The sequence below is a fragment of the Dermacentor albipictus genome, chromosome 3 (assembly GCF_038994185.2).
Source record: "Dermacentor albipictus isolate Rhodes 1998 colony chromosome 3, USDA_Dalb.pri_finalv2, whole genome shotgun sequence".
Classification (NCBI taxonomy): domain Eukaryota; kingdom Metazoa; phylum Arthropoda; class Arachnida; order Ixodida; family Ixodidae; genus Dermacentor; species Dermacentor albipictus.
In genome coordinates this window covers 43,726,688-43,754,035 of record NC_091823.1, presented here as the reverse complement: position 1 = coordinate 43,754,035, position 27,348 = coordinate 43,726,688, and the positions used below count along the sequence as shown (strand labels likewise).

General features: G+C 48.2%; 1 protein-coding gene across 3 annotated transcripts in view; it reads right to left on the bottom strand.

Annotated features, from left to right (window-relative positions):
- The window catches only part of LOC135902510 (acetylcholinesterase-like), a 42,495-nt gene continuing 15,147 nt past the window's right edge, over positions 1 to 27,348 (bottom strand). For 2 of the 3 annotated variants that reach the window (XM_065432616.1, XM_065432614.2), the window contains exons 2-8: positions 23,736 to 24,018; positions 21,548 to 21,759; positions 15,012 to 15,341; positions 11,855 to 12,059; positions 10,522 to 10,701; positions 7,105 to 7,436; positions 1 to 289 (exon numbers count right to left, since the gene is read on the bottom strand). In XM_065432616.1, coding sequence (XP_065288688.1) covers positions 157 to 289; positions 7,105 to 7,436; positions 10,522 to 10,701; positions 11,855 to 12,059; positions 15,012 to 15,341; positions 21,548 to 21,759; positions 23,736 to 24,011 — 1,668 coding nt within the window. In that variant the 5' untranslated portion in view covers positions 24,012 to 24,018 and the 3' untranslated portion in view covers positions 1 to 156. The remainder of the gene's footprint in view (positions 290 to 7,104; positions 7,437 to 10,521; positions 10,702 to 11,854; positions 12,060 to 15,011; positions 15,342 to 21,547; positions 21,760 to 23,735; positions 24,019 to 27,348) is intronic. The other variant, XM_065432615.2, reaches the window with a different exon arrangement.

Below are 27,348 nucleotides of genomic sequence, written 5' to 3'. Positions count from 1 at the left end.
TAAGTATGAAAAGAAGGTATATGACAGTTATTTTCGAATAAAACGACAGATGTCATCACGACATCGTGCAAAGGGTCGTCGCATCACAAGATCGATACATTAGGATACAGAAAAAAAATGAACGACAATAAATGGCCCATGAATCCAAAACAACGTTCACAGGTAGTGGTCCTTGAGAAAGTCACACTGGGTTTTGCGGAACTCAAATGGACTCCCTTTGGTGTTTGGTGCACTTGAAATTGCTATGGTGTAGTTGAAGACGTTCCCGCCCAGGTCGGCTGGAACGGTCCTGCAGTGATAAGGGTGTCGGTGTTAGGTAGGCTGCCTGGAATTATTGCTGCTAGTGTTATTCGCAGCGTCCCTGCATTTCATTTCCACAGGCCTGCTGAGTAACAAGCATCCTGGTTATCGAGTAGCCAAATTCCTGTACTTAAGTCTGAAGCATAGGAAAATGTTGGGAATATTTTTTAGCTATACCTATATGACAGCCGTAACAAATGCTTCATGCAACAGATGTCTCAAATGTTTCTTTTTTTTTCGTTTTGAAATATCTGGGCACGTTCCGAAATTGCGCATCTGAGCGGAAATCAAATGATTAAACTCGGCATATGTCAAATGTATAAGCTCATAAAATTTCAAAACATCACGTGATCAATGTTGCCGGATTCGAGGTCCTCGTAATGTAGCCTTCAGGTAGCATGTGTGTTTATTGACCAGTTGCCGTCACCCAAATAGGTCGCGTAGTCGTAACGCCTGCGGTTCAAAGGATGGAAAGGATGTTCCACATCCGCAGCCTAGGTTTGTGAGTCGTGGCGCTGGCTAGCACTCCCAGGGTTAGTTCTAGTAGTAAAACATAAATACCACAGAAAGTGGATGGGAGTAGGGCGCCGCGGTAGCTCAGTTGGTAATAGCCTCGCACGCGTAATGCGAAGATGTGGGTTCGTATCCCACCTGCGGATAGTTTTTCCATCCACTTTCATTTCCATTAATTTATCATTTCTTCATTTCAATTAGTAAGTACAACCACAATACTCAAGCCTCTCGTTATATAATGAACGAATCTCGAATCTGGCAAGATTGATGCCTTCAGGTAGCAAGTGTGGGTTTATTGACTAGTTGCCTTTACCCCAAAAAATCACGTGCTCGTGACGCCTGCGGCAGAAAGGATGTTCCACATCCACCGCCAAGGTTTGTGAGTGGTGGCGCTGGCTAACACTCCCAGGATTAGTTCTAGTTGCAAAAACATAAATGCCCAAGAAAGTAGATGGGAGAACGGCGCCGCGGTAGCTTTACTGGTAGAGCATCGCATTCGTAATGCGAAGACGTGGGATCGTTCCCAACCTGCGGCAAGTTGTATTTTCATCCACTTTCATTTCCATTAATTTATCATTTGTTTAATCCATTTCTTGGTGTCATTGCTTGTTGGCTTCTTACGATATATATATATATATATATATATATATATATATATATATATATATATATATATATATATATATATATATATATATATATATATATATATATATATATATATATATATATATATCATAAGAAGCCAACAAACACTGCCACCAAGGGCAACATAGGGAAAATTACTTAATAGATGAAATAAAGAAACGATTGATCAATTATTGGAAATCAAAGTGGATGAATAAACAATTTGCCGCAGGTGGGAACCGAACCCACAACCTTCGCATTTCGCGTGCGATGCTCTACCAATTGAGCTAGCGCGGCGCCCTTGTCCTTTACGGCCTTCTCCCGGCCACTGCAGATGGCAACCGACGGAACGTCACTGCTGTGGATCACTTGACGCGGTACGCGGAAACTACCTCGGTCCGCCCTGAGACTGCTTCTGAAGTGACTGCTTTCTTCCTTCAAGCTATCTACTTACGCCATGGAGCCCCTCGCGCCCTTTTGAACGACCGCGACAAAGCATTTCTCTCAAACACTCTGGATGAAGTTCTCCGAGGTTGCAGCCCCGCGCACAAGACAACCTCCGGCTGCCACCCCCAAACCAATGGTCTAACAACGCGATTCCATCGCACGCTCAGTGATAAGCTGTTCATGTATGTCTAACCCGACCATCGTAACTGGGATGCCATTCTCCCCTTTGTGACATTTGCCTACAACACCGCCGTCCAGCGCACCACAGTCTACTCTCCGTTTTTTATGCGAAGCATATTACGAGGGCTCAACCCAGCTCCTCAGGCGCGGCGGTGACCATGAAATCACGTGACACCGTGACGTCACGACAGAGGAGAAGTGGCTTTGGCTCAACTCTTGCAAGACGGGCTGGGTGGGAATCGAACCAGGGTCTCCGGAGTGTGGGACGGAGACGCTACCACTGAGCCACGAGTACAACGCTTCAAAGCGGTACAAAAGCGCCTCTAGTGAATGCGGTGTTGCCTTAGAAACGCGCTGTTTCTAAGGCGTGCGTCTCTTGCTCAGGCGCACATTTCGTTGCCGCGCCGAACGCTGCTTTGCTCGACGCTCACCGCGTCCAATGCGGGGCGCGTAGTCGCTGCCCTGTAGCCCATTGTCTTACACCCCTTGGCGGGTCGACGGGAACGCTGTCGCGTTCCACTCTTGAAGGCGAAGAAGTAATGCATGAGTTGTTTCTTCGTCTAGCCGAACCAAATATAGCCAAGCAACAGCAGTTCACCAGGCTAAACAGTGGTTCAACAACTAAAATAAAGGCTAGTATGCTTCGCATCCTGGGCTTAACCTTACCTAAGCCACAGCCATTTTTCTGGTCTACGGCCGATGTATAACCTCTGCCCTCGACTTTTCATTCTTTTTTGGCACTGTCAACATTTCTCCATTCCTTTGCGGCCAGTATGTGACTCGTCTTGCTCAACGTCGCCACCATGCTCGCATAATCACTGAGGCGAGCCAAGAAGACCGCAAGAGCTAGTCGTTATGATGCCACTCGCCGTGTCGTTTTCTACCACCCTGGCGACGATTTACTGCTTTAAACGCCTACAGGTGCGAATGCCTGGTTTATGAGAAAAGCTTCTGTCTCGGTACATCGGCCCCTACAAAGTCATAGGACAGACCTCCGCAGTGAACTACCGAGTTACGCCTGTTGACGCACCTACTGACTGACGCTGGCGCGGGAGAGAAATCGTGCATGTTTCCCGCCTCAAGCCATTCCATGGGCGCTCTACGCTAGCTTAATTTACGGCAAGGCTGGCCGTTTCCGTCCACAGGGGCATTAGTGTGAGCATTTATATTACGGACGTCATCTTCCTCATCTGCACATATATAACCATCACCATCGCTGCGCATCTTCATTGTCGGCGCGCTAGCCCGTGTTTTTAGAATGAAAGCGTCGGATAGGAAAGCCTTTCCGGGGTGGTCCGCTGTACCATCTGAGCTAACTAGGTGGCTAGCAGATCGCCGAGCAAATTAATCGGCTACTCGATACACTGGGATGCTGGATATGGCAAATCAGTTCTGCGGAAGCCCGCAAGGTGAAAGTAGGTTCATGAAAGGGAAAATTTGTCATCCACCTGAATTATTGCGCGAAGTAGCATCGCGCTACCCGCTAATGTGTATATATATTTGCGCATTTGTGCGTGTGTACAAGATTAGTCGTGAGCATGTGAAGCCAGCGGGCTCACCCCCAAGGCGGCATATGCGGAACATCCTTTTAACCGCAGGTGTACCGTAGTACGTGAGCTTAGGAGCTGGCAGCTGTAGTAGTATGCGACTTTCAAAGGGAAAAAAGGTTGAAACGTGCAGCGCCATAACTGCAGTCTCTCGCTGTGAGGACAGCTCAACAGCACTGCACGGGGCAGGGTGGACGGGAATAAAAGAAACGAAGAGGAATGAGGCCGCCCCAGCCGGGCGGCAAGGCCGACCGCCCGAAGGAGACCCCTGGCAGCTGGCCTACAATACCCTCATGTGCTACCTCATGGCATCAAGAGTGCCGAAATCGATACTCTCGCTATGCAATGAGCGAGAAAAGTAATAAGATCCGAAGGGCTCATTTCTTTTTCTGTTAGTCACAATTATACAAATTGTATGTGCGTACATATACACCACAGCAACGGAACTGATATATGTTTCGGGACACATTGTATGCTTAGTGGCTTGCGCACGCAAGCATAAAAAAAAAAACATGCGAGCCATCTGAAAAAGTTGTACGATTGTTAGACTACATGTTCGAGTGTAAGCTGGACATAAGTTCACTTTAGAAGCGTTTTATATGACTATGCTCTGCGAGGTCTGCACGGGTTCCCACACACGCACTAACAGCAGGGTGCTACGCATGAATTTTCTCTTGCACGCACCCCCCCCCCCCCCCCCCACTTCTCCCGGAAGTCAAAGAAGAGCGAGGAAGAAATAGATGTTTTCTCGACTTCTGATGGAGCGGGAAATAAGGGAAGCGCTAGTTCCATGGCACATTCTGTTTCCGCTTGCCTCGAAGAAGCCACGAAGTGAGTCCGCGGTCACATCCTGTCAAGGATTGCTTTGCAGACTGAATTCCGAACAGGGGGTCGCGTAAACAGGTCGTGCGGGGTGCGTTTGCCGACAGAAAAGGCTTGTCAACTCCAGACACGCGTCACCTCGACAAAGCAGTGCGCGCCCCGGTAAGACCACACGTAGCCTCGGCCGCGAGTGATTTTATTCAGCTTTGGGTGGCGACACCACTCGCGCTACATGCTTATTTGCATGCTTCGTGTTTGTAGTCTCCCGGCGTCTAACGTCTGTGGCTGTTGGTGGAAGAGCCAGTGTTGCGAAACCCAAGGCTTCGTTGAACGCCAGTTGTTTGAGGATTCATTGCTGTCGCCCCGATTGGCTCTGACATTATTTATTTATTTATTTATTTATTTATTTATTTATTTATTTATTTATTTATTTATTTATTTATTTATTTATTTATTTATTGTTATTTATTTATTTATTTATTGTTATTTATTTATTTATTTATTTATTTATTTATTTATTTATTTATTTATTTATTTATTGTTATTTATTTATTTATTTATTTATTTATTTATTTATTTATTCATTTATTTATTTATTTATTTATCCTTCAGGGAAAAAGGCCACCATGTATATGAAATAGCAAATCAGATTGACTTGGTATGGTTATAGCACGAACCTTGGCAGCAACAACATGATTCACTGAGAAGCGGATAATGTGAAATATAATTTTAACTATGTTATCTGGTTTCCGTGTAGGCTGAAGAAGGACGCGCCCCCGAGTTGTGGTGAACAATTGCTGAGCCCAGTGGTTCATATTTTATATATCGGTATATACCGTATGTTTCGCCAAACGTGTTCGGAATTTCTTGATATTAGGCAAGTTGAGATAACTAAATGATTTCGTCTGGATCGTTTTTACGACAGAGTCATTTGAAAATGATTCAATGTAGTATTTAGCCAATTAATCATGCAACTTAAGTTAATTAAAATTTTCCCCAAGACAGTGATGCGACTGATCCCAACGGAAGACTTGAATCACGCCATCCGAGGAGTTCATAACTGTTTCATGGAAGAAGTTAGCGCTGTCCATGTTTGCAGCGTGACAACCTCTGGCAAATTTCACGTGGTAAAGCGAAACTGAACAGCTGAGGAGCGCAGTTGTGACGCCCATGAGTGAAGTGTTTTGACTGTGCCTCGCAGGTGGGCGAGCATGACGTCACTGATTCAGTCACGTCATGGGCGACGTCATTGGTGAAGCAGACACGTCATTTAGTCGCGTCAATTCCCAACGGCATCAAAACTGTTTCGGAACACTCCACAATGCGTTCCTCACAGCCCAGGTGTTGCTTTGGAACGCTTAAAATCCGTCAATCAGTCAACACCAACGCTCACGTGTGCCACGTTTTTTTTTTTCTTCTTTTCTTCTTGTGTTCGTGTACATTTGTTGATCTTGCACCTACGCGGTTTCAACACTGCTCCAAAATGTTGCCCAGAATGTTCCTACAAGTTAATTCCATTTTCGTTTCGTTACTGCGTATAGTTCTATTTAGTCTCAAAATTTTGTTAGCTTCTGTTTAGCGCGTCACCCCCATTCCCCACGATACACGGTTGAACGACGCTTGTAAGGTTTGTGCAAGAGTCCCCCGTGAATGAAAACCTGTGTAATGTTTGTAGCTTCGGGGAACTGGTCGTCTATTTTCCCCGGAAGCCATAACGGTAGATCGATGAAGAGTCTTTTTTATTATTATTATTTACCCTTTTTTTGCCAAGCTTTCATTTCTGTTTTTTTCCACGCGGAGTCATGGGGAGCCTCCAACAAAGGTAGCGACAAGTTGTAGATTTGTTCAAATAAGCTTTATTGACTTAGCGGAGGATACACACAAACGAAAATTTTGTGTCTGTCACGTACTTTTCTGCTTTCTTTACTTCAGTCTGATGAACATTGAAATGCTGAATTGAATTTTAGCTCGCGCTATTGCAGCTACGCTTGCTGATACAGGCTCGCAGTGACGTTCTTGCGTGCGTCCGCAGTTATGTGGCAAACTTCCCGGTGCTCAGCAACCGAATATTGCAAGGTTCATCGCGCGGTCTCTGCCGCTGGCTGCTCTGCACGCAATTAGGTATAATGGTTGAAGAGCTTTCATAAACTCTTGCACCCTTAGATACGCCTTTAAGTCATCACTGTTAACATTCACATTCTTAATAACGCAGTTTATCCTTTATTTTTTTTTCATATCAAAGCAACAGCTTAGCTATGAGGGAAATCGCAGTGGAAGGCTGCGGATTCATTTTTAATACTGTAGATTTTTGACGCCCACCGAAATCTCACTAAACGGGCGCTTTCTTTTTTTGTCATACCTTGCTGCGTTTTGAATCTCATATTTCAAAAAAAAAAACTATCTGGACCTACTTTTGAAACAACAAATTATTATTTTATTTCTGCGTTTTCTCCTAGCTATGAAATGCCTCACACCGTTATTTAGTGTTACGTACACTGATCCTTGATTTACAAAGGAATTTCCAAAGAAATTTCTATTCTCTTTCTTTCTTTCTTTCTTTCTTTCTTTCTTTCTTTCTTTCTTTCTTTCTTTCTTTCTTTCTTTCTTTCTTTCTTTCTTTCTTTCTTTCTTTCTTTCTTTCTTTTCTCGTCCAAATTGGGACACTCACCCGCTTTTGGCGAACCCCGTCCACAGGGCGATCATGCGCCGGCTCAGCGCCTGCTCTTCGGCGTCGCTGTTGTTCCGGCGCAGCGGATCGCCGAAGACGAGCCCGAGGGCGTACAGCCGGGGCGTCGTCCCTCGCACGCCGCCGAGGGAGGGGTCGGCCTGCGCGGTCGTCGGAGTCGAGGGGCGCCGCCGCCGCCGCCTGAGCAGCAGGTACCGGTGCACACTGTTGTTGCCCGACGCGCCCAGGTAGTCGGCGAAGTGGCGCACGGGGCACACCACCAGCACGTCGGCCAGCAGCTCGCCCGCCCAGTGGCTCGCGTTGCCCGCCGAGCCCTGTGCGACGCAGCGCGTGAAACCAAACGTGCCCGGCTCGAGAGACAAAACGAGTTCCGGGAACTACTGCGGCGAGATCAACAACCGTTCCGGGAGTTCCTGAACTCCCATCCCCCGATACGCTCACTCTATTTGTGGTTAAAAAACAGTTCCGGGCAACTCGTTTAGCGAGAGTAACTCCCTTTCCGGGAGTTCCTATACTCCAGTTTTTGTTACGTTCAATCTATTAGGACTTGAGACTGACTCCAATCAAATAACTGAATTTTATTAGCCCGACGTTTCGGAGCCCATTCGGCTCCTTCTTCAGGAAGTTGTTCTTCGGGGGGTGGCGGTGTGCCGCTTTTAAAGCGTCTTTTGTAAAAAAAAGAAGGGGGGCACACCGCCACCCCCCGAAGAACAACCCCCTGAAGAAGGAGCCGAATGGGCTCCGAAACGTCGGGCTAATAAAATTCAGTTATTTGGTTGGAGTAAGTGTCAAGTCCTAATCAATTTCCCAGCCAGACAGGCAATTCTGTCGAAATGTTTAGCTTCAAGTTCAATCTATTTATTGCTAAAGAGAATGAGACAAAGCATAACGCACCTTACGCTTAATTATCTGCGATTGCGAGGTACGACTATGGCATACACGGGCGCGTAAAATACGCCCTGTAACCTAAAACTAAGCGTCCATGAATGAGTTCGAAAAGTGTGTCATACACTAGCTACTGTAGAAAGGAAAAGGTGCTTTGTTGCTTCCTGTTCTCCGCTTCATTCTCGCGTAAAAGCGGCTCGACCACATTTGGTGCCCACGGGAGAACAAACACACGATGCCGAGCACTCAGTCCAAATCCCTTGCCCTAAATTCCATGCTAATGTGAAATTACGACCCCATTCACCACCTTTTTCTTTTTAATATGGCACTCTAGAAATCAGTGAAGGCACTCAAAATTGAAGCGAACGGAAGTTGACTAAAATGATTTTCTCTTGTTCAAACACAATCGCCAAACACAGCCTCAGTAGTCCGTAATAAATTTAAATCCTGTTTGATGTGGATCATCGAAGCTGAGAACTAACGGTCACGAAGAAAAAAGAAATTTAACGCAGCGCCGAACAGGCAAGGTATACTTCTTCTCGTCCTTATGAACTAGTGAGGGAAGTACGCTTTACAGGAGCCTTCACAGCGGGTGTGTTTGCGCGGACGACCGCACGCGCGGCCCAAGAGGTTTTGGTACACATTTTATCGACAGCCTCCGTAAAACAAAAAAGTTCATGGTCTTTGCAACGCTGCTATAGACCCTTTCACGGCAACCCCGTGGGCGCCACCATGTTTGATCACGTGGTGACGCGTCCATTGCTCTCCTCAGCTGCTCGCGTTGCCTCCGTGTTTACAATGAATGCAGATGACGCCAGTGCGGTTCAGCAAGCCTCTGTTGCGGTGAATATCGTAGGCAGTGATTGGGGATACGACACGGAGCTTTGGCCACGACTTCAAAGTACATGTAAGTGCTTTCGGAGGTCATTATGCCTTGTCCAAAAGGCGTGAGGGGCATAAACGGAGCTTGTACTAAAACCGGTGCTATATATGTATTCCAAGCTTTCCATATACTTTCCGCTTATCAATTAAATCAGGATCAGTGAGTGACTCGTCGGTTATTATTTGGCAAACACTTTGAAGCAGTGGCTTGTCGTGTTTATGACTTAGTAAAGTTGCTCAGTGCGGTCACTATCTGTTTATTTTCTGCCTAATCACTCGCGGGTGTGCTCAGTTTGCGATATACGTGTTCTTGCTGCGCGCAAGGCTTAGAACGTAGATGTTGTGCAATTTGCAATAGCTCGTAGCAAGACGTATTGTCGCTAGTCATCCGCTTGCTCTGTGAACTGTCACGAAGCGTTCACCTTCGAACATTCGTGTACTGTCGGTGTAGTCGCCGTCACCCATGCTTCGGCGCATTGAATCAAGCGTGCGCCTATTCCCTTATTATTGATACGTTGCGATAGAGTGGACCTAAACTTGCCTGTGAGTTGAGGCAGATGCGTATAGATAATGTGCGAGGAACTTATTATGATAGGAAGTGGCACTACTCTCTTTGTCAATTTGTAACAAGCGGTACTCACGTTCGCGGACGTCCCGGGGTTGAAGTGCTTTCTTTCGAGCTTTGCGATACAGCGATGGCGGATGAGTGAATTTTCTTATCCCCGAGGAAAGTCGTGCATTGCGAAGGGTTGGTCACACAGGCAGTCGTTATGTAGCAGCGGTTTATGAACTTGGTCTCACAGATTCATTCAATTCTTTAATATGCCAGTCATCATTTTTCCAGCCAACTGAAACATACGCCTTCTCTCCATCACTCCACATTTTGTGGTATGAATGGAGTGCAGTGCTTTCGGTTGCATTTCTGACAACTGATCGCACAGTAGCAGGGCAGAAGCGGTAATGGTTTCGTATTTGTGCGCTTGCTGAGGCAACGTGGGGAGCACCGCGGAAAGCGCCATCTCGTTCTTCTAGAGAAAACTGCCCCACAAAAAGGGTCTGTAGACTATAAGCTCTGGAACGCCACCACGTATATCTGCCGATGAGGGAACAGCTAAGCCACCGTGAATGTGAAAGAAAGAAAGAAAGAAAGAAAGAAAGAAAGAAAGAAAGAAAGAAAGAAAGAAAGAAAGAAAGAAAGAAAGAAAGAAAGAAAGAAAGAAAGAAAGAAAGAAAGAAAGAAAGAAAGAAAGAAAGAAAGAAAGAAAGAAAGAAAGAAAGAAAGAAAGAAAGAAAGAAAGGAATTGGAAGGAAGGAAGGAAGGAAGGAAGGAAGGAAGGAAGGAAGGAATTGGAAGGAAGGAAGGAAGGAAGGAAGGAAGGAAGGAAGGAAGGAAGGAAGGAAGGAAGGAAGGAAGGAAGGAAGGAAGGAAGGAAGGAAGGAAGGAAGGAGTACAGCGGCATTGTTATAATAAGGGTTGTATTAGAACGTTTCAGCATAAAGTAATGGGTAAGGTACCATCTACACATGTACGCCTACTGCCCTGACGCATAGGCATGTGGCCGCTTGGAGCCGCAGCCTATCATCCTTCTCCGTAGGCAGAAACTCTCAAGAGATGCGGGCAGTGCAGCTCACATTCGTGTAGTAATGGGCGATCACGACGGAGCTGCTGTCATTGAAGCCCAAGTTTTGGAGCAAGCCGGGCACCAAACTGTCGAAGACTGGCCCTTCCACCACGCCTTTCCTCTGCAAGTACGACACCAGGTACGGCACCTCCTCCTCCATGTGGCCAAGCAGAACGTTGACGCCTGTCAGCTGCGTTCAGGTATACGGGCGAATCGGTCATTTCTTACGCTGCGAGCCGCATGATATCGCACACACGCTGTAGACGAGGCGTTGTAATGCTTATTGCCCGCAGTTAGACAAACAGCATCGCTAATCTGCGCTCAAATGTCAGTGCGCAAATGTAGACACGGCTGTCCTCGAACGCCGAGGAGCACGTTCTAGTCGGCAAGACTTTGGTAGCCACATAGATAACCAACGGCGGGTATTTGTTAGGGCGGTCATGGCGCGACATTCAATAGCGCTGGCGAAGCCGGTCGACGACAACCCGGATAGACGCCCGAAAAATGTTACATATGTTTTCCGCTTAATAGCGTGCAACACATGAGCATGAAGACTATCCGATCCGACGACTGACTGATCGTAAGACAATGAGCATCCAACACCTTTCCTACTGAAACAAACTGCCGGAGCCGCGATCTTTCCGAAGCGTTGTCTGACAGAATGATTTCAAGTAACTAGGTTTCCTTTGAAAGAAACGACAGCGTCTCTCTTAAAGGCGTATAAATGTATGCTTACAGGGACACAAAAGAGAACCATTAAATTAGTTTAGTCTAATCATGCATTGCTTAATTTTTTTTAATTGCGCGGTCAGAGGTTACCGACCACGAAATTGGGGTCAATATGAAGGTCTAACTTTCACGTATTGAATTTCGCTCCGAAAACTATCGACGAATAATGTATTTTTCTTACACTTGGACGATTACGGCGCAATAAAATATTTTGAAGCTTGCTAAGTTTAGTCTTCGGCTCCTTTGGAATATGACGTAGCCGATATTTACCGATTTAAAAAAAAAACATATATTATCCCCAGCAGACGCCGTACAAGTCCATGACGTAGCGCGTCGAGCTGGCGCGAGATTTTCAAGGCGACATCGCCACCCATCCTTTGTTATTGCAGAATGGGTAATTTACTAACAAACCTCATTCACCAACGTTCCTTTAAAAACGCCATCCGATCCAACGTAAGACAAATCGTTTGTACCAGTCACCAGTCTCCGACAAACTTCCAGTCGATTCCAGCACGTTTCAAAAGCCGGAGCAGCCGTCTTTCAGACGTGTTGGCCGATAAGTGGGGCGGATGTCGTTGACGTGCGTGCGTTCGTCACTGTAGAATTCAACTCACGCGGACGAGATGCCTCTGCTTGAAGGACGAGTTCGGCAGTAACCCGGTGAACGACGGGAAGAAGCGCGGGAGCAGCACACCGGAGTACATCGACTGGGCATCCACGTCCAGCAAGCACTTTACGGCGGCCGCATTGTCGTCACAGTGCACGTGATGCTCCAGCCACTCCACGTTGGCGTGGTAGTTGAACGTGTTGTCGTGCATCCTGCGTGGTGCCCGCCGGCCAATCACATTTTGAGTCAAAGCGAGCGGCACAAGATGATAACTGTGCTCGCCAGTACACACTGTACACGGCTAACTGAACAGCTGAGCGGATAGCGACCATCTTAAGAACTCTCGTTCCAATAATGACGAAGCCAGCCGACGAGAGGGCTTCACAAAGACAGCACCGAAGTAAAAAAAAAATTCCCAGGTGTCCCTATAGCTATAACCAAAAAGACGCGAAGGCGAATGCCTTGTAAAGCCTACTGTAAATCACCTTAATCATCCTTAATACACCTTAATCCACCCTAATCAAACTCAATAATCTTTATTTCACCTGAATCGGCCTTAATCCACCCTAATCCACCTTAATCTTTCTACACCCACCTTAATTTACCCTAATCCACATTATTCCTTCATCTACCGTAATGCACCTTAATCCACCCTAATCAACTTGATTCCTCTTTAACCCACCCTAATCTACCTTATTACACCTTAAATCAATCACTGATCAATCCTGAATTAACTTTGCTAATCATTAATCATCTCTTATAAAGGCTGGAAATGCTTTGGTTCACTTCTGGCCGCCTGGGTCACGTTAAATTTTCTGTACCTCACAACGCGGCCTTGAAACAGAGATTTAGGGCTTTCGCCTTAAAGCGATGCAGGCTACTTTCCTGTCCAACCAAGACGGCGACTGAGCGGACGTTTGGAAACTCTGACGGGAAGGTCGTCTGCTCACAGGAAAACGTGGACACGTTTTCGTTACACGCTCAGTGTAATGTACCCTGTGTTTTTCATAGGTTCTCACACGCAAAGAATCGAAACAAAGCTATGATATGTGATTTTATTAGCTATTTCTTGTCGACGCGCAGTGACGTAACGACGCAGAGACGTCTTCCACACGGTTCCATGATGCGCTGCAATATTTATGCTCGAAGCATTTTTCTTAGCTGTCAGCGTAGTGTTTCCAGTATTGGCCAGATTTATAACACGCCCAGAGTGAACAGCGCGCCATTACGCAATGGCGTAGCCATGGGGTGTCTTGTCAGCATCCCTTCTCCTCGAATATATCAAATTTGTGTCCTCACTGAGATGAGAACAAATATATGGTTGCAAGACGACGGAACACAACCACCGAAAAACTTGGAGGACCTTTAAGAGTGGAACGTGATAGCATTCAAGGACCCATGACTGCTTCTCACGCTTCCCAGCAACTGCAGGTTATGTAACCGCAATGTTTACGGGGAAACGCTGGCGGCGAACGCTATGCACGAAGGCGAGCTCTCTGGTAGAGACGCTACCTCCTGCATGGGCAGATCCCGGAGGCAGTGCACAGTCACGCCAGAAAAATTACACAATTTTCAGGATTCTGTTATTGTTTCGTACTTTTAATATTCAAGCGAAGCTTCTATTGGCTCACAAGTGGCTATGTCGTGTTCACGCAAAAACCCAGTTGCTCCCAGAGCAAAGCAGCTGCGGGAAAGGGCGGTTTGATGCGTTGACAGCTGCGCCAGCGCCGGAGCATGAGTCATTAAGGTTTCCAGCCGCCTAGGCACGCGCTCACGCCGCGCGCGCTACCAATCAGAGCCGTTTCGCTTCAGCCGGGTAGGGAAAGGGCACGAAAGGGTCTCGTGCGCGCAGCGCCGGCTTCGTTTCCGTTCAGTTCACAGTTCCCCACGTACCTGCGGCAGCGGTTCTTCCTCCTCCCCGTAACCAACCTCCGGACGTGTACCTCTCCCTCAAGGGGGTAGCCAAGCGGAATGCACCAGCCGCAGCCCTGCAGCAGACGGCAGTCTGCAGGCTCCAGGAGGAGCTGGAAGGACACCTGCTGTTGTTCACGGATGGTTCAGTCCTCCCCAGCGGATCGGCAGCAATGGCGTGCACAGTTCCAGCTCTCGCCTGTCACAGGCAGTGCCGGCCCCCTTTACAGCGAGTTCTACTGCAGCTGAGCTCGCCGGGCTTCACCTGGCTGCCAACCTCCTTGCTGAGCATCTTCCCTAGCAGCCGGTGGCGGTGGTGTGCGACTCTAAGCCAGCGCTCTGGCCCTCGTCAACCCATGGCGGGCATGACATACAGGGGTTATGCTGCTTGCCAAGTTAACAGCTCTAGCCAACAGCGGACTTTCAATATCCTTCCATTGGCTGCCCTCACACGTCGGGGTAACGAGGAGGCGGATACCTACGCCAAAGCTGCCCACCATGATGCAGCCCTGGTTACCAGAGCGGTAGCGGCTTCGGACCACACGAGATATCGGCTACGGTGCCTGCTCACCTCCATTCACCCGGACCACCGAGTGGCTAGTGGCACGGCACCCAAGCCACTTCTAGAGAACGGCCTGTCCAGAAGATACCGTTCCACGCTCCTGCGCTTTATGTCTCCTTTCCCTTCCTCAAGGCGCTGAGTAGTGCTCCCTAAAGAGCTGCAGAAAATAGTGTCTCTTCCTCTTCACAATCACACACACACACTCTCTCTCTCTGGCTGCACCTGGACTACAGCCTGACAGTAGACCAAGGACCGCGCCACGTCACATGCCTGCAAGAGGTGCGGGGACCCCGAGACTCTAGAGCATCTTCTCTCTACCTGCCCGTCTTTGCGCAGGAACGCTGCATAGTCATCAGCACTTAACAGATGTCATGGCCTGCCAGCGGCCACAGAGACTGACCTGCCGTTCCCGGTGTGTCCCCGGCTCCCTGCGCTGCGAAGCCCGCTGGAGTTTATAAATTCTACTGGGAATCGCAACACTGTGAGCGCCCGCTACAACGCTGGCCATTTAGGCCGCTTTACTGAGGATTGCCACCTGTCGCGCATAGTGGAGTCTATTGGGCCACTTCCTACCCCTTTCTCTATCATCTTTCACTTCCTACTCCCTCTCCCCTGACGACGCTTCGCCGTGCTCCCTCATGGGTTGCAGAATCAGGCGTCCTTCCTATCTTTAGATCACTATCATCATCACCTGCTGAACGGACTGCCGCTCATCAGGATGGCTCTGGTGAGGCGCGGCAGGCGGCGACGGTCGTCGCTGCCGTGCCTGCTGTCGGTCGCTGCGCTGCCAAACAGGTGCAGGCCGATGGAGCCGGCGCCGGCACCGTGGCCCATGGCCACGACGTCGGAACCGTTGCCGGCGAAGCTCCCGATGTGCGCGCGCGTCCATTCGAGCGCCAGCAGTTGGTCTTGCAGGCCCGCATTGCCCGGCGCAGCGGGGCCGCCGTTGTACAGAAAGCCCAGGGCGCCCAGCCTGTAGTTGGGCACCACCACCACCACGTCGCCCAAGGCGGACAGGTAGCTGCGGTTTTTAATAGAGAGGCGGGAAGATGCAAGATGCATGAGTAAACCTCGTATATCGCATTACGATCTCTCGAGCGTACAGTAAATGGCAATAATGCGCGATGCGGCCAAAATAATAAGCGATGTTTTCGTTTGTATGGAAGCACCCTAAGTTAGACCTGTTCCTTGTTTTCCACATTTGTATTTATCCTTCATAACTTAAACGAAATTCGCCGAGCGCGGTGGTGTTGTAAGAACCGAGCGGGCCGCGTAACAAACAAATCGTAACAAAATATCGTCAGTGTAACACTAAGCGCAATATAATCATGTATGTTTTATGCCACGACGGGCTTAAACCATGTCGCCCAATGCTGTTTCTCTTTAGTAAGCATGTGAAAGTTTTTTTTAAAGACGACTTGATCCAGTTTAATACGAAGGAGTAGTGTTTATTTTATTCAAAAAGAGAATAGAAGAGAGGGGTTAGTAAAATGCACCGCAAATAAAGTATGTCGTCGAAAGAAATTGCAAGTCGAGTCGAACATTCTCATATACGAATAAAAAGGAGATGCATAAGGAAGAAAATATTTCGAATATGAGCTATTTCTATCAACTTATAGCAAGCTCAGTGGTATGAGGCCCGAACTTTGTCACAACTGAGATTCTCTTTCAACAGGTTTTAAGTCTACCTCAACAGTGCTGACATAATCTCAGCCCGCGTACGATGCCTCAGTGTTGTGTTTCACTGCTTTAAATTGAGTTCACGAGGGTTGCAATGTGGGCTTGTTGGTAATGCATCTTCAAGGGGAGTATGGTAGCGCGATTCAAAGACGGGATAAGAGAAGACACAAAGGGACACACACAGCGCTTTGAGAGAGTTTGGTTGCCAGCGAGAGTTTATTAGATTTAGATTGAGAGTTTAGATTGAGAGTTTATTTTGGTTTGTATGAGGGACACCTGCATCTCGGCATCAGCCAACACTTTGTTTTTTGAGCTCAAGCTCTTTCAAAAGGGCGGCAGCACGCTTCCTTTCCCGTTCATTCCTCAATGCGTAGGTCCTTCCTGTTCTCGTCCTCCTTTCGCCGCTCGATCGCCCTACGGACCATTTGAAGCATCTTTTTGGTCAGTTGTACAGTCAACGTCCGATTTTTCGAACTCCCTAGGTGCCGAGAAAACGTCCGAAATATCGGCCAGTGGGAAAAGAATGCATGTCTTTTACTGCTCTTAAGGACTCAAACCGCCACAGGCACATTGGAAAAAGATCTGAAGGCCTGTCGGTACACGCATTAGTCATATCGGTGCTCGGACTGTGACAGGAGATACCGGATGCACGCGTGTATAATTAAGGAATACATACTTTGTCCTGTGGCAATAGCCCCTTCACACGCTTGCTATGCTTCACCGCAATACTTTTGCGTATGCTTCACGAAGTAACATTTCTGTAGAAAGGCGAAGCTGACTTTCGGGAACCGGCCTTATGCAACGCACCGTTTTTTCCGAGCTTCGAAGCCAATCGTGAGGTCCACAAATGCGGAGTCGGTGCCATTGCTGACAGCGGCAAATTCTTTCAATGAAGAACACTGCACCCAACAGCAAGAAGCTTAATAGCGAACGTCGAAGCAGCAGGCCTTACGTTGCCGCAGTGGTGGCTATGCCTGCCAGCGGATCTGTGTGCGAGAGCGCCGGCTCGAGGCGGCGAGGTAATCAAAACGGCCGCGGTGGTGGCTTTGATTAATGCCGTTTCGGACCGGCGGTTCCGGCAAAAACCTCAGGTAAACCGGACGGCGAAGGGCTCTTGCGGCCGAAATTTCATACGTTCTGATACATTAACTCTATGGGGTACGGAATGGTACCGCGAAGCCGCCCGAAAAGTAGATCGTTCACTGTACACTGGCAACTCCTCCAGCCGACGATCGGGCGTCAAAGACGATTCGTTACGATTCCTGTCTGTTACTCGAGCCAGCATTACCGCGACTTTCGTTCCCTTTCTATAAAGTTACAGCTAATTCTCCCTGATAGAAGCACAAATTCCCTGAGTCTTTCCTGAGTTTCTCCAGACTGCTCAATATTCCTGAGAATTCCCGGTTTTCCCGGTTGGTAGACACCCTGAAACGACATTAAACACTCCTTCGTGCCACCTGAAAGGGGTAATAATGGCCTTTGACGACACTTTCAGCAAAACGTGATTTACGACGAGTAGGATGTTACTCTGTAGTGTGACGCGAACGTTTTTGTCACAATGACATTTATTGCGCATACTTATTCAATACACGTAAAGGAACTTCAGCTTACGGCAAGAATTAAAGGATGCGCAATATCGTTAGTTGCCGCCTCCCCCCTACCCATCCCTCCCCACTTATACACACACAGGTTCCGTTCCCTGCTATGTTAATGACTGAGCACACTGGCTTTTACAGAAGCCCCGCGGTCATTCCGCACAGGACCACGCAGTGGCAGTGCGTGGCCAGACACTCAAATGAGGCGTGATGCGTGGAGGGAGACGGCTATTTGCCGCCTACGGGGTTTATGGGGAGCTGGTCCTCGCATCGCATTCCTTCCTTTGCGCACGAAAACAGAGGGACCTGGCAGTGAGAGTTGTCTGCCGCAGTGACGGCCCTCGAATGTCCGGCGAGACCCGTTAGTGCCACCCTCGTTTAGTCCGTAAGCGTCTGCAAATGACCCGCATGCAACAGACAGCCGCCGGATCCTGCATTTGTATCGAGTGAAAGCAGCTATGCAAGAGCTGAGCCTGGCAGGAGGTGATCACTCTTTCGCAGTGGGTTTTAACGCGATAGCGTCAGGGGCCCCATGTTGCAAAACAACCGGTGTCGGTGCCTTGCGTCGGATGTCGTATGGTGAAAAATCCTTCTGAACCACAACCACGCAGGCTCTCCGCGTGGCGCATAGGCGTTAATGAACTAATCGAATTCCTCAGAGTAAAACGCGTCAGAAAAATCATAAAGTACAGGCTAAACACAACCTACAGACAAGATAGCGTCGAACTGTAATTTGAATATACCAGAAAACATAAATCTGTTACGCGGTAACTCAAACATAAACCCCTTTTCCAGCGTTTCTACCATTCATAGAGCGCCGCGGCCCGCTCGGTTCCTTGAAGCAACTCCATCCAGATGGCGCTCGCCTCCGCGCATCCGCGGTCCACGCAAGAGGCGCGTTTCTACTAGAAAGCTCACCTGCTCGCCTTCGTGCATATTCGCCGCTAGCGTTTCCGGGTAAGCATTACGGTTACATAGACTGCCGGAGAGCATGAGCATAGTTGCCGGAGAGCATGAGAAACAGTGAGGGATCTTTGACTGCTATCGCGTTCCACTCTTAAAGGCGAAGCTTAAACGTCTTCCAAATTTTGTGCATCTCTTGTATGACGAGAACGAAACGTTGCGGACACCGACAATGCGACCACCGGTATTTTTTTTCGTCGTCGTCGTTGCTGTTGTTGCTGCTGTTACAGTTGTTCGTATCTCGACAAGGGGCACAACATGACCTGCTAGTGGATACCGGGTCACTGCGGAATTTCGAGAAATCGCAGTGCGGATGACGCTGCCCGATCGGCCCACGATGGTGCCCATATTATACCAAGACCACTGTCAACAACAGATGCAGCCACAACTCTTCGCTCCCTCGCTCGCGAGCTTACGTAGACTCTGTGGAACACCAATGAATTCACGAACGCACGTCTCCACATATTGGATCCACGTCTGCAACTCCGTCTTCCACCAGGGTTACCACGAGCGGAAGCAACACTTTCGTGCCGCCTGTGGCTCTGCGTGGCATTCGTCAACTCCTATTCCTTCCGCATTGGAATGGCCGACAGCCCTACTTGTGACGATCGAGCAGCTCCTCTGTGATTGTCCCCGTTACAGTGTGCCAAAAAAAGCGCTCGTGACCACGCTCGAAAAACTGGACAATCGCCCCTTCACAGAAGAAAAAGTCCTAGAGCACTGCTCCAGACGGATTTCGGCACTCAAGCGCTTAAGGGCTTTGCTGAAGTTTTTAAGGGGTTGTGAATTGTGCGACCGTCTTGAATGTTGTAGCGCGTAGCATCGAGTTACTGTCTGAATTTTTATGCTTTTTTTTTCTTCTTTCTCCTTTTATTCCCTTTACCCCTTTCCCCAGCACAGGGTAGCCAGCCGGTAGTCACACTGGCTAACCTCCCTGTCTTTCCTCCCCTTTTGTCTCTCTCTCTCTCTCTAAGTATATTGTGCAAGTATTTCGTACTAATAACCACAATTGGGTTACGAACTGAGACGGTGTGAAGTGCTCTTGACGGTAATCTTCGAGCTTCGTTCTTATCTCGAGTCGGTACCTCCGTAAGGTCGAAGCATGGATTATAGTCCCAGCTCCTTCATTCTCATTATGAAGCAAAAGGTTAAATAGAATCTGAACACGGGTGTCGTGCATGGCTGGTATACAAGCCCATTACGTCGGGATATATTATATTATAGCGTGAAATCTCCGAAAAGTATTTCGAATACGCTGTTGCAGCAGACCAGTAATTTATTGTAGTAACTTCTAGTTAGCAAGTTTGCATTTCTCGGCCATAACATACATTTCAGCACGCAATAAGCGTCCGAAGAAGCCAGAGAAATAAACATATAAGAAACTTGTAAGCGACACGACGATCCCGAGAGCAATGTCGCAATGGTGAAAGAAGAATGCAACGTGCTAAGAGAATTTAAGTGCAAACGTACAGACATTATGTAGCAACTGATAATATATTTCAAGCACACTTCCAGACACGGGGAGAAGCGACCAGTTGAAGGCACAAGTTATTGACAGTGGTACTGCCACTACATAAAGCAGAGACCGTCCCGGTGAAAGCGCCGACGCTCAGAACGTCGAATTTTCTGAAACTGATTTTAATGAGAGTGACAGGAAATATTGGCTGGGGTTTAGCTAAGGTTAAGCCTGGATATCTCGAAGCAAAAAGGTTCGGTGATGCTTATGGTTTAGCTCATGGTTATGCTTTATGATTTAGCCTATGGTTATGCTTACAGTTTAGCTTATGGTTATGCTTTATGATTTAGCCTGTGGATATACTTACGGTTTAAATTATTGATATGCTTATGGTTCAAGTTATGGATATGCTTACGGTTTAGCTTATGGTTATGCTTCATGATTTAGCCTATGATTATGCTTAAGGTTTCACTTATGGATATGTTTTGGTTAGCTTATGGTTATGCTATACGTGTGCCTTTTTGTGTAGTTATGCAAATTGCTTATCAGTGATATATACTGTAAGTTATGCAGGATTATTAAACTTTTTGTCTTGCCTTTTTGTCTTTTTATTAAACATTGTCTTGCGATTTCTGTACAGCCATAAACACAGCTCTCTGTATCGGTACTATCACTCTCTTCTTCCATGTTGAGTGCGCACGCCTATTCTCTGGCAAGCGGTTATATAGTCGACCTCCGCGATAAACACGCGCTTGCGGCGAACGTCAAACGATGACGCATATAGCGCGCGGCAGTGGCCACCTGCGCCGACTCCGAACAAACTTATACGGAGCCAATTCCGCCATACGCCGGCTCGCGCGAAGCGCGGAGTTGACTAGCGTAGTGAAGCTTTTCGCTTCAAAATAACGCGCATTCGAACAGCGTAGCCATAGCCAGCGTCATCATCGGGTGACGATTAAGACAGGCATTGCTTGGCTATGTAATAAACATTTGACAAGAGCTTCGCGGGCAAGAGACAATGATGATCAACTAGAAATATATTTCCCTCGCTCTCAGCTTGCACTCCGAATATAGTATAACGAAGAGAAATGACGAATTCCACCGGCAGTTTCGGAGCAATGTCCTCTGCTCTTTTGGAGCGGGACCATCCCAATGGCAGCGTGCTCAAATGACGGATGGAGAACGCCTGTCGGGACGAGGTCACCCTACGGAACAGGCGTGACTGTACCGACAAAATTGGTGCAGCGGATCGGAAGCCCGGGATTCTGGGTAACTTCGTAAAGCGTTTTAGCTCGCGAACTCCCGCCCGATTGCTCTTGCGGCGAGACTTCGAGTTCCAGTCGCTGTTCAGAAACGTTGCTCCGCGTCATGGAGTCGCTCCGAATCAGCTGTTGGCTTTTCACTCGAAACCGAAGTGATCCCCCACAGTGCAGGAGAAATAGTTCATAGAAGACGATCGTGAAAATGACTCGAGCGTTTCAATTCCTGCTAACGTGGTGGCGTCGCGTAGCTCTGCGCGAGAAGGACGCGCACCTTCCGTCGAGCGGGTAGTCCCGGTTGCTGCCGGCCTGGAAGAACCCGCCGTGCAGGAAAAACAGCACCGTCCTGTTTGCGCACGAGGGCTGCCGCGCCGTATCACAGTCCGCCTTGGGCGTCCAGATGTTCAGGTGCAGGCAGTCCTCGGACACGTCGGCGCTGCGGGCGCCTTCCTGGTAGCACGCGGGACCCGGACGTCGGCCGTCCATCTGCACCGCGCCAGTTGCAACGTCACTAGTATATTCGAATATGTATCAGCGGAGAATTTATAACGCGAGCGCAATCCGCACGAACTCGCACAACGTTAGAATGGCGTGTGTCCCCTCGAGAATCGTTTTTATGCAGGTGTGCAAACACCGCCGTTTCATTCGCAGCGTCTCGAGACAGCGTGACGAATTCGCGCGGAGCCGTGCATCGTGAAAGAACGGTCGATTACGAGTGCCGCAATGATATGGAGAGACTGCGGCGCAGCCTTGCGTGTTTAGATTTGGGCACCAATGGAGAGCCCGATACGAAACCCTTGGCCCCATAAATTAGTAAAATGTGTGCCACACACTAGCGAGATCTTAAAGGGACACTAAAGGTTACTATGAAGTGAAGTTAAAGTGATAAAGCAATGCTCTAGAACGTCTAAGGCGTCAATATAATCGCGAACAGAGCTTTAGTAACCGAGAAATTGAGGTAAATGCATGACACGACTTGAGACCCCCGAGCGACATTCCGGTACTAGCCCGATGACGAAGGCACTCCTCATCATAATTTAAGTCACTAGTAAGTACTCAACTACTCGCACTCCACACGTATTTAAAGAAAAAGCGAACGGCCTCGTCTTCCCTAATTTCGTCTATCGTGATTTGACTTGTTCCTGATCCCTCGCGCTATGACACACCAATAAAACTGCGCCGGCTAAGCTGAGCGCGGTCTTACTCCCTTGTAAAGCGAAGCTCTCGTGCCGAGTTCCACGCATTTTTTCGAACGTATCTGGCCATAAAATGATCTGGCCTCTAACGACGAACGCCACGGACGCACGCTTCAAAAGCGGCGTAGAACAACCTTTGTCGTGGGCAAGCCGGCGCGTTGAGACGCTTGGCGCGTTTCAACCCGCACTGGAAGAAACCAGCGCACAAGAAACAACACGGCTGAGACACGACACCCACGCATCACCACTGAAAGTTTAAACAAATAATATACGTATGATGTACTGCATGTAAATATGTGCATACAATATCCAGCCTGTCTATAATGTATTGCAAATAAAATCATTTCTTCGTATAACACGCTCCTATTTATAATACTAACATTTATACGTCGAAAACCACACTCGATATGCACGCACACATGCACATGGCCCGCGAGTCAGTCACGCCAAGAATGCTTCGCTTTACGTAGATGCCAACAGGAGCTGAGTCTGCATGCCTGTTTTTATTCGGCCCTCTGACGTGTTCTTCCTTCTTCCTCCTCCCTCGGAATGCTATCGCTGTAAATGCTCCAGCGAGTCACTGTATATACTCTCGTAGAAAGACTATAGTAACTCTATGGCAAGTAAAATCACTGTGGCATTTTGCGACAGCGGCTCGACTTATAAATCTAAGCGCACGCACCAGCCTCCGAGATCTTCTGTGAGGAGAAACGCTCTCCTCCGGGTGGTTTCCGCGGCGATGTCACAGCCAGCAAGCCGTACCGAGTAGTGTGACAATCTACCAGCAGCGGAATCAGCTTCATTGTTGAATTATGCTCGCCTTCCGCGCGGCGGGCTCGAGTCCATGGCCGATGGGTGAGCCCCTTGCAGCGCGCGGAGAACACTGAACGCGCAGTAACATTCCAGAAGACCAGGTAACTTTGCATAAACAGCTATTTGCGCTGCAAAAGTGTATGGGCGATAACTGTGCGAAATCTGTCAAGTACTCGAGGACAGTTACTGGTGAAATGTGTTGCGCGTGAATGTAGCTGGTGAATGTAGGTGGTCCTTGAATAGCTACTGGTGAAAAGATTGATTGATTGATTGATTGATTGATTGATTGATTGATTGATTGATTGATTGATTGATTGATTGATTGATTGATTGATTGATTGATTGATTGATTGATTGATTGATTGATTGATTGATTGATTGATTGATTGACTGACTGACACGGGCGAGCAAGAAAAGCAAGCTATTTGAACAGAGAGCGAGACAGTCCCGTACCACACTGCTCTTTCGTGGCACGGCTTTCTGGAAGCGGAACTTGCCCAACGGTGGCTCGGCGAATGGCACGCCCAGAAAGGCGTACACGTGTCGTCCGGCGGCCAGCGAGCCGAACCCGGTGACAGAACCGAAGGCTCCGACCACGGTCACCTCGGCGTGATCCGCTGGCACGGCGGGAGACAGGAGCAGGAGCGAGGTCAGGATCACGATGGCCGCCGACAGGATGGTGGCCACGGCGCACGCCAGGTCGGACGTGGTCAACTGATGCCCCCACATGGATGCTCTGCGGAGCAGGCGATTCACAGCGCAGGATAACAGTCGCTAAGTATGGACAGCTCGGATAGTTGGTTGTGATTGTCATCATGAAACATCGTTCCAGCGCACAATTGAACACGCGTACAAGAAGAGAAGGACAACACGAACGTCGGTACCGGCGTTCGTGTTGTCCTTCTCTTCTCGTCCATGTTCACTTGTGCGCTGGAACCATGTTTCAGAATGCCAGGATAACAGTCACTGTCCACGCAGTTTTTTTTTTTTTTTCAGATCGCGTAGAAATTGACATGAATACCTTCCTCGCACTGTTCACTTCTGTTCATTCAGTCGGTCACTGGTGTACCTTATGCCTCCATAGTGGACGCCCCTGCTCGTCCTGGGGATTAGGCCTCCTATAATGAAATTCGATTTTACCGAGAAGAGTGCCTTCCTAAGCGAGAAATAAGCGAACGTAGAACAGGGTTGAGGCGCCAGCACTGGTAAAATATCGTTCCCCATTCCGTGCCCTCAATATAGCTTATTATGTAGCACGTCCGCATTATAGAAAATGAAGCTTGAACCTTTTTTTTTTCTTTTTTTGGTCAGCGGAACTATCTGATTCAGACAACTGGACCAGCGCTATTTCAGAGTGTGGTGCCCCCTCTGTGTGGACTTCTGATTGAAGGAGGTAGTGACTCTAGGCACCTCTGAGACCGTCAACGTCGCATAGGATGTCCACGTATGAGAAACTTTAACGCAGATGGCTAGGCAAGCTGGAAGCGAATCATCTAAGACATCTTCAGCAGAATATAGAAGAAAAGAAAACAGTAACACAGGCCGTCTTCCTCAGTTCACATCACCCGCTCACAAACGGAGTCATACCTATCTGAGACATTTCCAGCGCTAGATACAACGAGAGAAAGAGAGAGCCGTACAAACCAGAGAAAATACGACAGGGCAGAAAGTACGGACGACCTTACCAACATAGAAAGGACGACAAAACAGGAAGGACACAGCATCCCGCGCCCTTCCTGTGCCGTCGTTTCTTTCTGTTTCTAAAGTCCTCTGTTTCTATCAGATGCGTAAGAGACCCCACCCCGTTGGTAGGCGAGCGATTTGAATTGCGGATGATGGCCTGTTCTCTCATGGTTCTAAAACAACAGCCTCCTTTGGCTCTTTCCCCACACTTTACGGTCTGTCTGGCCGTTTATGTGACCTTGAGGGTGACCTAACACGTGCATATATATATATATATATATATATATATATATATATATATATATATATATATATATATATATATATATATATATATATATATATATAGTTTCTGCACATGTTACCGTGGCAAGTAGTCCGCCAGCGTTTTCCAGTGCTTTTGGTTGATCAGAACTGACGCTGAATCGGCGCAGCTTCCACGTGCGACGGTTTCGCGTTTGCCCAGACACGGAAGGAAAAAGCCGCAAAATGAGTGAACTTTTACGTCTACTGGTGTGTTTTGTCTTATTTAACTGTTGCTAATGAGGTGTGTATGTTTGCTCTTCCCCAGATCGAACTGACGTGGATGAAAACGCGGGAGATCTTTCCAGAAGCGCTCTCACTTGTGCGCGCTTTGACTCCGTAACTTTCCCTTGTAACTATCACACACAGCGCACACTAAAAAACACGGACGAAGAATAGACAAACACGAGCGGTCGTGTTTGTCCATTCATCGTCCGTGTTTTTTTAGTGCGCGCTGTGTGTAATAGTTATGAAGATGTACCGACTCGGCCCGACTAGCTACTGTTTCCGTTCGAAGGCACAGGAATTTTTCCGCGAGCATTACACTCTTGCGCCAGGAGAGAAGCCCGATCCAATGGCCTAACCATTAGGCCACGGACGCGTGCCTAAAAGGCCAAATAAAGCAGCATTACGAATTTTCCTCGTGCAAGCCAGCGATTGGTGACGCTTGGCGCGTTGGGCGCATCTACGGTCGGCGCGTCACACAGCACCAGTTTTACTTGTAAAATGAGTTCGGCAGATACAAGGACCTCTTACGTGTGAGAGTGCGAAAGCATTATAGTCCCTTTGGTGAAACGTCTTAGTGCGCAGATCCTAATGGCGCGTGCCTGCGGCGAGCGGCGGTGTCGGCTGCGAGCGAGCGCAGCAGCGAAGGATGAAAGAGCGAATGCGGAGCGGGACATGAAAGACGCCAGCCGCGAACGGCGGAGACCAATGAGACCCGTCCCTCCAGTACAGTGACGTGCGCGCGGAAAACAGGTGTCATGCGGACCCGCCCAACAGCTCGATGCGTACTCGAAACTTGTCGGTTTCGCACTATCGTCTGCTCGCGTCAGCTCTTGCTCGCGCTTGTTTGGTTTCCTTGGTTTGGTCTCGTTCGGCGCTTTTTTTCGATTGTCATGGTTTGCGATTGTTTTGTAATCTGATTGCATGCGTGACGCGAATTGCGTAGTAATTTCTGGATGCCAAGCGGCACCAGGCGCTTACACTGGTACCTTCGACGGATCATGTATACAAAGCCGACGCGCTTGAACCGCAGTTCACATTTTCGACGAGTGCCGACTCTGCTACATGTCTGGCTCAAATTGTTTGCCTCATTATATCGCGAAATGAAAACACTTTCAGAGCAGCGCTCATAGGGAGCATCGTAATCGTCGGTGATTTTCTTTTTTTCCGCGCGTTGCTTGTCCGCGCAACCATAGAGTTTCCTACAAAAATTACTAGAGGGAACTCTGGCGCTGCAATCGTTGTCCTACCATGGGAATGATGGGAAGTACATGGATTTGTCTGATCTTCGTGCTTATGGATTCAGACATTCTTGTGGCTTTGTATATTACGCTATATAAATATTATTGTCGTATATTTCAGCGCAATATATATTCTTCGAAGTGCAGAAGACGCCGGGAACGCGTACAATTGCTATTAATTGCAACGATTGAGCTTGTCTATGTGCCTAAATCGAAACGCGCCAAGCGTCTGAAAGCACTGGCATGCCCGCGATAAATTCATAAGTGCGTTTCATTCCCTTGTCGATACATGCATCCGTGGCTAAATGGTTTCAATATCAGGCGTCTGTACTAGAGTCCCTGTGTTCGAATCCTGCCGTCGGGCAATTTTAATGATGTTTATTTAATAATTTATTACGCAATAAACTGTTGAAAATGACGAGTTTACAAAGTCACAAAGCCGTTTGAAGCCAAAAGGACGAAGTTTAGGCAAATCCATGTATGTACTTCCCATAATTCCCATGCTGGGACAACCGCTTCCATTGTAGCTCACGTAGACACTCGCGCCAGAGTTCCCTCTAGTAATATTGCAGGAAACTCTATGCGCACAACCTCTCGCTTGCGTTATAACCGCG